Source organism: Salmo salar, chromosome ssa24 (assembly GCF_905237065.1).
Source record: "Salmo salar chromosome ssa24, Ssal_v3.1, whole genome shotgun sequence".
Lineage (NCBI taxonomy): Eukaryota > Metazoa > Chordata > Actinopteri > Salmoniformes > Salmonidae > Salmo > Salmo salar.
This window is the reverse complement of record NC_059465.1, coordinates 5,471,473-5,485,835: the sequence shown is the minus strand read 5'-3', so window position 1 is coordinate 5,485,835 and position 14,363 is coordinate 5,471,473. Positions and strand designations below refer to the sequence as shown.

The 14,363-nt window shown below is 45.9% G+C and overlaps 1 protein-coding gene across 1 annotated transcript; it reads left to right on the top strand.

The window, feature by feature from the left end:
• Positions 1–470: 470 nt before the first annotated feature.
• Positions 471–14,082, top strand: c7a (complement component 7a). The gene is given in 17 exon segments (NM_001139773.1): positions 471–488; positions 660–800; positions 932–1,073; positions 1,226–1,373; positions 1,496–1,634; positions 1,783–1,926; positions 2,234–2,477; positions 2,829–2,948; positions 8,752–8,918; positions 9,160–9,388; positions 9,639–9,813; positions 10,233–10,320; positions 10,611–10,743; positions 11,108–11,296; positions 11,456–11,558; positions 13,265–13,449; positions 13,757–14,082. Coding segments are annotated over 17 exon segments (2,538 nt in total). The 5' UTR covers positions 471–482; the 3' UTR covers positions 13,942–14,082.
• The last annotated feature ends 281 nt before the right edge of the window (positions 14,083–14,363 follow it).

Genomic DNA, 14,363 nt, shown 5'->3' with positions numbered 1-14,363 from the left:
CACTGACAAATGAGAACTGGGAAGGTGAAATACCTACTATATTGCTTTACCTTATTCTCTATTTTCAGATCAGTGCAGATGAGGAGCAGAAGAGGAAACGAGGAACCCACTTTAGACTGTTTCTGTTTAAGAATTATAGTTGAATTATCCTAGGGTCACAGAGAGAGAGGTTTTGGCAGAAAAACTGTGATGCAATACTGTATGGTCTCCTTCTCCACAGGAATCTCTCTCTCTCTTTCTGTCCAACACATTGAAAATATATATCCTGGTTCCTTGGAAAGGAGAAAAAAAATTTCCTTACAAGAATCCCTTCCCGCAAGTGAACCCCTTAGGGGGAAGGGGTCGGATATTTATCTCTGTGTGTGTGTGTGTGTGTGTGTGTGTGTGTGTGTGTGTGTGTGTGTGCGAGCGAGAGAGAGAGAGAAAGAAATATAGTACTCTGGAATGTCCACAGCCACAGAAAGCTCATGCAAACTCTCAACATGAAGGTAAGATGATTCACATCGATACACTATTTACTCCTTTTAATATACTCAGTTTATTTCTACGCAGGTAAAAACAATATTGCTGTATAATCGTTAGGAATTTAGGCTCAGGCTGTTGGAAAGTTATAAAATACAAACAGAATTTAATTGCAGCATTCCATCTCCTCTCCTTAGGACCGTCTGTCAGTCTCTCTGATCTGTCTGCCATGGCTCTTCTTTGGGATGTTCTCAACCAGTAATTGTGTGGAGCCAGTGCATTGCCAGTGGGGATCCTACGGAGACTGGTCAGAGTGTGATGGCTGCACTAAAACACAGGTTAGAAACCAAACCAAACAATCGAAGTCATGCCTGTGAGCTCCACTGGACTCATGAATGGCAACAAAGTAACATGTGTATTCCCCTTTATTGAAATTAGACCAATGTTGGGGTATATCGATGTGTTTTAGTCTAGGACCCGTGCCATGGTGGTATATGCCCAGTTTGGGGGGAGCCCATGCAGTGGAGGGGCCACTCAGACCCAGCCCTGTGAGACTGCTCGAGGCTGCCCCCTGAAGGAAGGCTGTGGAGGGAGGTTCCGCTGCCGCTCAGGTAATTAAATCAAACTTTATTAACAATACATTTAAAATCCTCCGTACGTTTTACAACAAAATGTAAAAAATAGAGCTAGTAAGAAAAATGTTGAGCACAGAACATGAAATATTAACATGCGTGTGTGTGTGTGTGTTTCCTGTGTGCTACAGGGAAGTGTATCAGCCAGTCTATGGTGTGTAATGGAGATCAGGACTGTGAGGAAGACAACCAGGATGAACTGAAGTGTGGCCCAGACAAGACATTCCCTGTTTGTAACAATGACAAACCACCACCCAATGTTGAGCAACTAGGACTGGGGTATCTTTCTCTCCCTCCTCCCCTCCCCCGCTTCTCGCTCTCTTTCTCTCTCTCATTCTCACACACACACACAATCCTGGGCATCTGTGGTGATGTGCGGTGCCTTCTCCTTGAATTTCCAGGTTTGATGCAGTGACAGGAAAACAGAGAGGAAGCGTGATCAACACTAAGAGCTATGGAGGCCAGTGCAGGGCTGTCTTCAGTGGGGACAACAAGGTCCTCTACAGGCTGCCCCAGAGCACTCTGAGGTACAACTTTGAGGTAAAAAGTCCCACAGTTAAGTTCACATACTTGTGAAAATAAACATTTAAAAAGAGAGCACATAGGACTGAATATATGTAAGAATATAAATTGCAACAGGGTGATCAAACTAAGATCCTACATCTGTATATGATTCCTATCTGTACAGGTCAAAGTTCAGAATGATTTCAGTGATGAATTCTACACCAGCTCCTGGTCCTACGCCAAGGACGAAGTCAAGAGAGAGACAACGACGGGTACAACCACAGGATACAAAAACTATGACTTTCATCAGACGGAGGAAAAAAACAGGGTCTGTTGGATCTGTATGATGAAATGTCTTCTATAAATCTTAGTTTTATTAGGAGATATGCTGAGCTTAAGAGATGCCTTTCAACAGACCCCTGACCTTTGCCATAGCAGTTCACGTGTGAGGATGACTCCATTTTATTTCACATCCACTATGTACCTGATATCCATTGTTATCATTGTTTTCATTCATTGTCTTCCAGAGTTTAGAATTATTGACTCATTATTTAATCTACTTAAAACCAATATTTAACAAAACTGTGATAAAGGTATTGTGAGATGATCTTTTTTGGTTTGTTTTTGCTCTGTAGAACAACCACCTGTTGGTGGTAAAGAACGACGTGGAGGTGGCTCAGTTCCAGAACAATGCCCCAGGATACCTCTCTCTGTCTGAGGAGTTCTGGAAGGTTTTGGCCACGCTCCCCACTGTGTACGACTACGCTACCTATAGGATGGTGGTGGAGAGGTTTGGAACCCACTACCTGTCTGAGGGGACCCTGGGTGGATACTTCCACGCCTTACTCAGCATCGACCAGGAAACAGCCAAACAGATGGGTGAGACAATTGAGGCAACTCCAGCTGAGACTGAGGCTGCCCTAACGTTGACACTGCAGGCATATCATTCTTGTGACAACAGTAGTGGGACTAACAGTGCAATAGCTTGAACACATCAACTCTGTTGGTTACACTGCTGGGTCCAATGGCCCAATTGGTTGGAGCATGAGGCTCGCAACAGATGGTGAAGAAGACTTTGAACAAAGTAAATCATAACGGTTCGATTAAGCCGTCAGAGTTTAATTGGATGTCCTTGGAACCAACTTTTATATAGTATAGTTTGGGTCCAACCTTTCCTTGGCAAGTGTTGATTTTTTGTTGTTGTTACCGTTCTCCCTTCTGCATCTGCAGCCAAGGTCACGTGGAAGTATAATGAGTGTACCAAGACCAAACACCGGATTCTGTTCGTTTCATGGACAACCGAGAAATGTAGGAAGGACGAAAAGGAATATACACTACCCAACCCCCCATGTAAGTTTATTTAAGCAACAATGTAAAACCCCAAAAAAGTACGATGTACAAATGTAAGATGTGTGAAATTTTACAACGGCTATCAAGTGATCTCTTACTGTAATTCTGAAGGCTCAACATTCAATGGAATCAAATGAATCAACAGTATTTATTGATATTTACAGTAAATATACTATATATATTGTGGCAAACCTCTTCAAAGTTAGGAGCGTTTGTCACAAATTAAGTGGGAAACTGTCACCAAAGTCAGCCCAGAATGAAAGTTCTTTCGAACATGACAGTACCTGTGTGTTTGTTTCGCTGTCCTGGTCCACCCAGGCCGCAGGTAAGGTCAAGGATAGCAGGGTTCGGTACACAAATCTGGTTCTCGGTAGGTCCAGGTCTAAACGCCAACAGGTAAGTCCAAAACAGTCCAGATTGTCTCTTTCTCGATGGTTCATAGATCCTTCCCGCCCTCTCTCTCTCTTCCTGGTTTTTCTTGACCTTTTATCTGTGGGTCGGCTCCACCTTCTGAGGGTTCCCCTTGCTTCTGGGAATTGTAGTTTTGGCAGTCGGCCATTTTGTGATCTGTAGTTCTGATCGGGGTGGCCATTTTAGTGATCGGGCAGAGCCCGTTTATTAGTTCTGCCCTCACATATCTGCCATTTATCACTCGACCCCCTTCTTTGCCACACATCTCCCCCCCTAGATCCAACCCCCTAGGTCGGGCTACCGCAGCAAAATATGCGTGCATGCGGGATAACCCATCCACATTTCCCATTTCCTTTCCTGCTCTGTGTTTCAAGTCAAAGTGAAACGGTTGGAGACTCAAAAACCACCGCATCACCCAAGCATTCTTCTCTTTAGCCCTATGCATCCAGGTGAGTGGTGCATGGTCACTGATGAGGGTGAAGTGGCGCCCCAGCAGGTAGTATTTCAGGCTTTCCAGAGCCCACTTTACTGCCAGCGCCTCTTTCTCAACAACTGAGTAGTTGGTTTCCCGTGGTTCCAGCTTCCTGCATAAAAACAGGATGGGGTGTTCCACCCCTTCTACCTCTTGGGACAGCACTGCTCCCAAGCCGACCTCTGAAGCATCCGTCTGAACCACAAACTCTCTCTTAAAGTCTGGTACCACCAGCACTGGATTACAGCAGAGGGCCTCCTGTAATGTCCTAAATGCTTTGGTGGCCCTTTCATCCCACTTGACCATGTTTGGCCCTCTGGCTCTAGTCATGTCGGTGAGTGGGGCGGCCACTGTGGCATAACTTGGGATGAACTTCCGGTAGTACCCGGTCAGCCCTAGGAAGGCTCGAACCTGCTTCTTATTTACTGGTTTCGGCCATTCTCTAATTGCCTCCACCTTCTTACGTTGGGGTTTGATTAATCCTCTTCCCACTGTGTATCCCAGATACTCCGTTTCCTCTAACCCCACATAACACTTGGCAGGGTTCGCCGTGAACCCCTGCCTTTCTAAGGGCGTCTAACACTGCCTGTACCCGGGGTAAGTGGGATTCCCAATCTGGGCTGTAGATCACCACGTCATCTAAATAAGCTGCGGCGTATGTTTGGTGCGGTTTTAGGACCTTGTCCATGAGCCGTTGAAAGGTGGCTGGGGCCCCGTGTAGGCCGAATGGCATGACGGTGTAATGAAACAAACCGTCAGGGGTTGCAAAGGCTGTCTTTTCTTTGGCCCTGGGGTTCAGAGGAATTTGCCAGTACCCTTTTGTCAGGTCCAGGGTCGTAATGTACCGAGCTTTACCAATTTTCTCCAGTAGTTCATCTACTCTGGACATGGGGTAGGCATCAAACTTGGAGATTTCATTTACCTTCCGAAAGTCGTTACAGAACCGCAAAGACCCATCGGGCTTGGAGACCATCACAATTGGGCTAGACCACTCACTATGTGACTCTTCGATCACTCCAGCTGTCAACATTTTCTCCGTCTCTGCTCTAATCGCTGCCTGTCGAGCCTCGGGTACCCGTATGGCCTCATGCTCACTTTTCTCCCTGGTAGGGAAACGATATCATGAGCTGTAACCTCAGTTCGGCCGGGTACTTCTGAAAACACATCTCTGTTTTTCTGGATCAGGGTCTTTACTTCCTGTACTTGTGCTGGGGACAAAGTAGGTGAAATATTTACTTCAGCTGTCTCCTGAGTGTGTGTGGGGTAAGTGACCATTAGTGTTTCTCTCTCTCTCCATGCTTTTAACAGGTTTATGTGATAGATCTGTTCCTGGGGCCGTCGACCTGGCTGTCGGATCCGATAATTAACTTCTCCTATTCTCTCCAGTACTTCATATGGTCCTTTCCATGTGGCAAGTAGTTTGCACTCTACCGTGGGGATCAGCACTAACACCTTATCTCCCGGTTGAAATTCCCTCAGGGTAGCCTGCCGGTTATAAGTGTGCCGCTGGTGCTCTTGTGCTTGTCTCATGTGCTCTCTGACGATGGGCATGACTGTGGCTATCCTGTTTTGCATTGCCGTGACGTGCTCTATGACACTAGTATACGGGGTGGATTGGTGTTCCCAGGTTTCCCGGGCGATGTCTAAATCTCCCATATACCAGCTCGAAGGGAGAAAACCCCAGCGAGGCTTGAGGAACCTCTCTAATGGCTAACATCAGATATGGCAACATGCAATCCCAGTTTTTCCCATCCTTGTCGATTACCTTCCTGAGCATTGACTTCAGGGTCCGGTTGAATCTCTCAACCAGCCCGTCCGTCTGTGGATGGTAAACCGATGTCCTCAACTGTTTCACCTGCCACAATTTACAAAGGTCCGCCATAAGGCGGGACATAAAGGGGGTCCCCTGGTCAGTAAGGATCTCCTTTGGGACCCCAACCCTGGTGAACAATAGCACTAGTTCCTTGGCGATATTTTTGGAAGCCATTGTCCGAAGGGGAATGGCTTCTGGGTAGCGAGTGGCATAATCTAGAATGACCAGAATGTATTGGTGCCCTCTGGCAGATTTGGGTAGTGGGCCCACTATGTCCATCGCTATCCTCTCAAATGGCGTTTCGATTATGGGGAGTGGCACTAACGGGCTTCTAAACGCTGGTCGGGGAGCTGTTACCTGGCACTCCGGGCACTCTCCACAATGCCAAGCCACTTCAGCCTGAATTCCTGGCCAGTAAAACCTCCTTACAATCCGGTCTCTGGTTTTATCGATACCAAGGTGTCCACCCAGAATGTGCCCATGAGCTAGATCCAGTACTGTCTTCCTGTACCGGGTGGGGACCAACAACTGTTCCACCACATCAACCCCTATTTTTGAGACTCTGTACACCAAACCATTTTTCATGATGAAGTGGGGAAAACTATTAGGCATCATCCTATCATTTATGGGAGTACCATCTACAACCTGCACGTCTGCTCTGGCTTGCTGCAGGGTTGGATCCTGGTGTTGGGCCGTCCCGAAATTAGTCATGGACCCTGCCAGGTCTGCTGGTTCTAGATAGTCGTCCTCTGGATTCAGATCGACCCCAGCCCCACTAGTACTGGGCTGTTCATTATCAACGAGGTTTGCCACTTCATCCTCATCCTCCCCTACTAGTACCTGTGAGGTTGGCCCCTGGGAGACCTCTTTTCTTGGCCTTGGTTGAAGGCCCCATGCTTCTTCCTGCTTGGTCAGGGTTGTTGGCTTCTCAAATATGCCGTTCTTTTGACCTAACTTTGCAAAGTTAGGAAAGTATCTACCCAATATTACATCATATGGCATCTTTGGGACCACGCCGACCTCATAATCCAGCAGACCGTCCTCTGTTTGTATGCTCACTAATGCTGTGGGGTACAGACGGGTATCCCCATGAATGCACGTAACACCGATATCCTGACTTGTATCGTTTATGCGTCGGCACTAGGTTTGCAACGACCAGGGTTAGCATACTGCCGGAATCCAGTAGTGCTTCAACCTCCTTCCCTTCAACCTTCACCCTGCACATATGTTTGTTTCTTGATCTTTCAAGTACAGTGGTTACCACGGGACATGCATACCATATCTCATCTTCTTTTTCACCGAGGTTACATTGCATTGGCTCTTCTTTAATAGGGCAGTAGGCTGCAATATGTCCCGGTCGATTACAATTGTAACAGATAATAGGGTTCCGGGGGGGAGACCTCCTCGACCCCCAGTCCCGGTTTCCAGTTTTTCCCTTAGTGTCTCGGCCCGATTCTGATTCTTTCCTCATGGCCCCACGCTGCTCTCCTCCCCCTCCCCCTGTTGGGACAGTCTTACCCTGTCCGCTGGTTCGCCCAGGCCTGGGGAATGGGAATCTTTCCTCCTGCGCCTGCTCAGCTGTTCCTGCTGTACAATACCGTTCAACCAGGCCCACGAGATGGTCGGCGGAAAGTACCTCGTTCTGGCCAACCCATCGTCGCACTTCTTGGGGTAGACCTCGCTGAAACTGGTTGAGTACGATGGTCTCGACGACCTCGGCGGACGAACGGGTCTCCGGTTGCAACCATTTCTGTGCCAGGTGAATCAAGTCGAACATCTGTGTTCGGGGGGGTTGTCCCGGTCTGTAGGACCACTGGTGGAAGCGGTGTGCCCTCACGGTATCGGTCACTCCCAGTCTAGTCAGAATCTCTCCCTTGAGTTTATCGTAATCCTGTGCATCCTTCAACTCCAGGTCGAAATATGCTTTTTTGAGCGTCCAATTTGATTAAAGTTAATGCCTATCAGGTATGGTGCCAGAAGCCCTACTCATTCTTCTTTCGGCCACTTCTCCCTCTCTGCCGTCCTTTCGAAGGTGGTAAGATATGCTTCCACATCATCCTGCGCTGTCTTTTTTTGAAGAAAATGATTGGCCCACCTTTGGGTATTTGCAGCTGGTAACTGAGCCCCAATTTGGTCCGCTAGCCCCTTTAGGCCTTCTCTTAACTCCCGGGTGTTTCTCTCTTGCTCTTCTCTGAGCAGCTGGTTGGTGCGGTGCTGGACCTGTAACGTGTCCTGATACATTCGCATTGCATCCTGATGAGATATTTGTTGAGCTCTAGTTGCCTCTTGTTGGGCGGCCGCCGCTTGTAACAGGGCCTGTATGGCTCCCTCCATACTCATTTTCCTGAAAAAAACTGTCCTAAACAAACAAAGCCACAAAAAAAAATAAAGAAAAAACCTGACTCCCCTTTGGAGTGCTAACTAAACTTTTTTTTTCTTTTTTTCCTTTTTCTACCTAACCAGCGGTATGGTTAATCCAGTGCCCACATTCTCCACCACGTGTGGCAAACCTCTTCAAAGTTAGGAGCGTTTGTCACAAATTAAGTGGGAAACTGTCACCAAAGTCAGCCCAGAATGAAAGTTCTTTCAAACATGACAGTACCTGTGTGTTTGTTTTGCTGTCCTGGTCCACCCAGGCCGCAGGTAAGGTCAAGGATAGCAGGGTTCGGTACACAAATCTGGTTCTCGGTAGGTCCAGGTCTAAACGCCAACAGGTAAGTCCAAAACAGTCCAGATTGTCTCTTTCTCGATGGTTCATAGATCCTTCCCGCCCTCTCTCTCTCTTCCTGGTTTTTCTTGACCTTTTATCTGTGGGTCGGCTCCACCTTCTGAGGGTTCCCCTTGCTTCTGGGAATTGTAGTTTTGGCAGTCGGCCATTTTGTGATCTGTAGTTCTGATCGGGGTGGCCATTTTAGTGATCGGGCAGAGCCCGTTTATTAGTTCTGCCCTCACATATCTGCCATTTATCACTCGACCCCCTTCTTTGCCACAATATATATTCACTATACAGAAGCCCTTGTGGTAGCTCATCATGCACTGTAACTGTATAAGCTTCTGTAATGAAATCCTGATCACTCTAATCACTGATGCCTTTACTGCTTTAATAGCCATCAGTAGGTCTGACACGGTAAAGAAGGTGGATGTGGAGGGAGGGGCCACTGCACACATCGCAGCCCTCAAGGCTCTGGACCTCAACACTCCAGGTAAAAACTGGGATATGTACAAGAACTGGGCGGAGTCTGTGCGGACCTTCCCTGCAGTCATCAAACGAAAGGTGAGAGAGGTACAGGAGAAAGATTATTGTTGGATGAAAACAATATCTGAGCTGGCGTCATTGGTTGAGGGCAAAACAGTGAATTACATAAGGTAGAGAAAAATAGGTTAAGTAATGAAATTATAAATGAAAAAGGACTACAGAGTCACGTTACAGCTTTTGAAACAATAATTCATCCCTTTGTCTTGGGAAAAGGCTTGCTATATTGGTTCCTCCCTGTGTTTGGTGTGAATGGTTCCAGATGAGGCCTCTGTATGAGCTGGTGAAGGAGGTGCAGTGTGCTGGGGTGAAGAGGTTCCACCTGAAGCGTGCCATAGAGCAGTACCTGAATGAGAGGCACCCATGCCGCTGCCAGCCCTGCAGGAACAACGGCCTGGTGGTGATGGCTGGGGATAAGTGTAGCTGCATCTGTAAACCTGGGACAGACGGACTGGCCTGTGAGAAGGGGAAGGAGGTGGAGGGGCAGGAGGGTAGGTGACATTTGACACGCCGTGTGGATACTCCAGATGATGGCATTTGTGTATTCGTTTCTCGCAAACTTGAAGTTTGCTTGGGTGCTTGCAGGCATTCTCTACATTCACATCCAGATTACATATGGACCCATAACCTCTCTCTCTCCGTCCTTCCTTTCCCTTTCACTCTGTGTCTTCCTTTCACCACAACTCTACATTACATCACTCTCTCTGTCCCCCTCCCTCTCTATCTCCCTCCCTCTCTAAGGGGTGATACATGGCAGCTGGTCTTGCTGGTCTGGCTGGACTTCTTGCTCCGGAGGTCAGAGGTCACGAACACGTGCCTGCAGTAACCCCGCACCTCAGAGAGGCGGCCATCACTGCAACGGAGAGGTCAGGGAGACGACAGGCTGCAATGACGACCAAGACCTGCAATACCTCCAGTCAGAATTACTGCTGCTTCTCTATTTACTTAGTGATAAGACTTTATATATGAACACTACACAACAAATAAATTACATGGCATAATTAACGATAACAAAGACAGTGTTGAAAAAGCCACGCATGAGCAACACATTGCTGTCTTCTATAACTTCAGCCTTCATATTGGGGCGGCAGGTAGCCTAGTGGTTAGAGCGTTGGACTAGTAACCGAAAGGTTGCAAGATTGAATCCCCGAGCTGACAAGGAAAAACTCTGTCGTTCTGCTCCTGAACAAGGCAGTTAACCCACTGTTCCTAGGCCGTCATTGAAAATAAGAATGTGTTCTTAACTGACTTGCCTAGATAAGTAAAGGTAAAATAAAATATTATCCCACTGTTACTGATCTTGCTGAATGTCTGTTTGTTTGTGTTTAATTCCAGGACCATGGAGCCTCAGTGCTTTGACCTGACCGTCCCACCTAAGGAGACCTGCAGGAGCCCACCTCCTCTCCCTAATGGCTATGTCCTAGTAGGAATTGATGGACAGATAACCACTAAACTGTCTGTTTCCTTCAGTCCTGCTGCTGGAGAGATACAGGGCATGCAGGCTTTTGCTCTAACCTTGCACTAACACAACTGATTTAGGGATTCAATTAATCACAATGTTGTTGCGCAAGGCTGGCTCCAAAGCCTGAACATCATCCTGCTGTTTTCTGGCCGTTTCAACCTCCTTATTATAATGCAGTTCCTCCATTTGTAGATATCATTATCTGGATAGGTTGGACTGTGTTTGACCATAATTTGTGCTGTTAAACTCAGGATCCAAAAGATGTGTATCTGGTGGGCAGTAAGATTGAATACACCTGCATAGAGGGCTACCATCTGATTGGAATAAGGATTGCAGAGTGCACTGCTGCTCAGACATGGAGCACGCCTTCCAAAGAGTGCAAGAGTAAGTAGTGCTTCAGTGACAACAGCCCTCTGCATTTACGCCATTTTGATTCGTCAAGAGATTAAAGCTGGAATCTGCATTGGGGGGAAAAAGCGCCACTGGTTTCCCCAGGCGCTTTCGTTATTGTATCGTTGTTGTTATTGCACACACACACACACACACACACACACACACACACACACACACACACACACACACACACACACACACACACACACACACACACACACACACACACACACACACACACACACACACACACACACACACACACACACAGGAATCCTTCCCTGGAACACACGCACACATACACACAAAACCAAACACACACATCATTATGATCATTTCCCTCACCTTCTTTCAGGCTCCAGGTGCCATGTCCCGTCCCTTCTAAAGGATGTCACAGGCTCTCCCTGGCAGCCCACCTATGACATAGGGGAACGTATCCCACTGTCCTGCCCTGAGGGGAGACACATAGTGGGAGACAAAGAGATCATCTGTGACTCCAGTCTGCACTGGTCACCGGACCCCAACACCATCACATGTAGCCAGGGTAGGTTGATGCATCATTTTTGCAACTTTGAACTCCTACCCAGATATCAACCTATTTAGAAATGTGTTACTATTTGTCAGTTTACCTGAATGTTGGTATTCTCTATCCTCGGCTAATGCAAATGAAATAACATGTCTTTGTTTTCCTTTATGAATCCAGCACCGAAAACGCTTGATCACCTTGACGGCCCAGCAGGGCAATGCAAACCATGGGAGAAACTCGCCAAAGACAAATGTATCTGCAAAATGCCTTATGAGTGCACGTATGTTTTACCAACCTTTGTCTATATGCAACTTTAACTACTCAAACTACTTGCAGATATACAGGAAGTAAGCTCCCTTTAACCTCTATGGGCTAGGTGGGACGCAAGCGTCCCACCCGTGGTGCACTCCATCAACAGCAGGTGCATTTCAAGAGCGGCAAATTTGAATCCAAATAAATGTCAAAATTCAAATTTTTCAAACATACAACTATTTTACACCCTTTGAAAGATAAACATCTCCTTAATCTAACCACGTTTTACGATTTCAAAAAGGTTTTACAGCGAAAGCATAAATTTAGAGTATGTTAGGACAGTACATTTACAAGAGTTGTGTGTAATGTTTTGTCAATTCAAAGACAGGGTCACCAAAACCATAAAACCAACTAAAATGATGCACTGACCTTTTACAATCTCCATCAGATGACACTCCTAGGACATTATGTTAGACAATGCATGCATTTTTAGTTCTATCAAGTTCATATTTATATCCAAAAACAGCGTTTTACTATGGCGTTGATGTTGAGGAAATCGTTTCCCTCCAATAACCGGCAGTCAAGTCAGTACCACAAATTAAATAATTAAAATTAGAAAACATTGGTAAAATATTATATTGTCATTTAAAGAATTATAGATTTACATCTCTTGAACGCAATCAACTTGCCAGATTTAAAAATAACCTTACTGGGAAATCACACTTTGCAATAATCTGAGCACTGCGCCCAGAAAAATACGCGTTGCGATACAGACTAGACGTCATGTTGGGGAGATCTAAAATCGAAAATACTATGTAAATAATCCATTACCTTTGATTCTCTTCATCAGATGTCACTTCCAGGTATCACAGGTCCATAACGAATGTAGTTTTGTTCAAAAAAGCTCATCATTTATGTCCAAAAATCTCCGTCTTGTTAGCACATGATCTAAGCCAGCCGGACTTCTCGTCATGAACGAGGGGAAAAAATATATTTACGTTCGTTCAAACATGTCAAACGTTGTATAGCATAAATCATTAGGGCCTTTTTTAACCAGAACATGAATAATATTCAAGGTGGACGAATGCATTCTCTTTTATACCGTATTGGAACGAGGGTACCCAACATGAACTCCGCGCCAGGTGTCTAATGGGCCATCATCGTTCCATGGCTCTTGTTCGGTCAGATCTCCCTCCAGAAGACTCAAAACACTTTGTAAAGGCTGGTGACATCTAGTGGAAGCAATAGGAAGTGCCAAAATATTCCTCAGCCCCTGTGTTTTTCAATGGCATAGGTTTAAAGGTAATACAACACATCAGGTATCCACTTCCTGTCAGAAAATGTCTCAGGGTTTTGCCTGCCAAATGAGTTCTGTTATACTCACAGACACCATTCAAACAGTTTTAGAAACTTTAGAGTGTTTTCTATCCATATATAATAAGTATATGCATATTCTAGTTACTGGGTAGGATTAGTAACCAGATTAAATCGGGTAAAAAAAAAATATCCAGCCGTGCAAATACTGCCCCCTAGCCCTAACAGGTTAATAAATGTGAGAAGTGGCTCCTTTTGGCTGCATATTCTGCATACTCTAAATATGCTCCATGCTTTCTCAAATTTCACCATAGGCACAGATCTAAAATCTTGACCATTAGGAGAGGAAACACAAAACTGGCCCCACATCAGCAGTTTCAGAGTTTCACCCCAAGCTAACTATGTTGCTCTTTTGTTCAGGTCTTCTCTACAGGTGTGTGCCAACAATCTTGAGAATGGTCGGACAAATAGACTGAGCGTGTGCAAGATGCACACCTTAAATTGTCTGGGAAGGAGCTACAACCTGACAGAGGACAGCGCCTGCGAGTGGCCAACCAACACAACTTCACCCTGCACCGACTGCCAGTTCTGGGAGACTTGTGACGGTACGACTCTGGTTTAGCTCGAATTTAAATTGTATTCAACATTTTTGTTACACAGACAAGTAAAGGCTGTAATATGAATGTCTATGCTCTTGCGCTGTGTGTGTGTGTGCGTGTGTGTGTGTGTGAGCATGTGTGTGTGTGTGTGTGTGTGTGTGTGTGTGTGTGTGTGTGTGTGTGTGTGTGTGTGTGTGTGTGTGTGTGTGTGTGTGTGTGTGTGTGTGTGTGTGTGTGTGTGCATGCGTGTTCCCATGAGTGTGTGCACACTGCACCAGTTCTCAAGGCCATTCTCCTTGTCTCCTTCTAACAGGACAAACAAACCGGTGTCGCTGTAAGGACGGGGCTGAGTGCTCAGATCCAGGGTTGAGTGTCTGTGTCCGTATGGGGGATGATGCTAACAGTGTCACCCAGACACTGAGCGAGTGTGAGGCAGGACTGAGGAGGTGTAAAGGAGAAAAGGTGTCAGTCGTCAGCATACTACCATGTAGCGCTTAAGAATCGTGTCCTCTCCTCCGACTCGCCATGTCTGTGATAATGACAGAAAATACCCTCCTTCAGTTGTTTTATCTTATCTCTGTTTTTTTATATCACTCTTCAAAAGCATTGCTTTGAAGAAATTAAAGCCATTGAAGTATATTAACCACCCATTAGACTTGTTCTTTTTGTATGCTTTTTTAATCGATTGATAATGCTTATTTTTGTGCCAATACACAAAAACAAGTCACAACAGTATAGTAAGAGCTAATTATACTCGACCCATGTGTCACATTTTTTATATATGCATTTCTTGCCTTATCCAATGTAGAGTTCCATACAATACATAAATAGTTTGCCTGAACCATTCAAAAGATTGACAAGTTACAGCAGGCAGAAATGTATCTTAGGTAAACATAGCATTACATCATAGAAGAGCACCA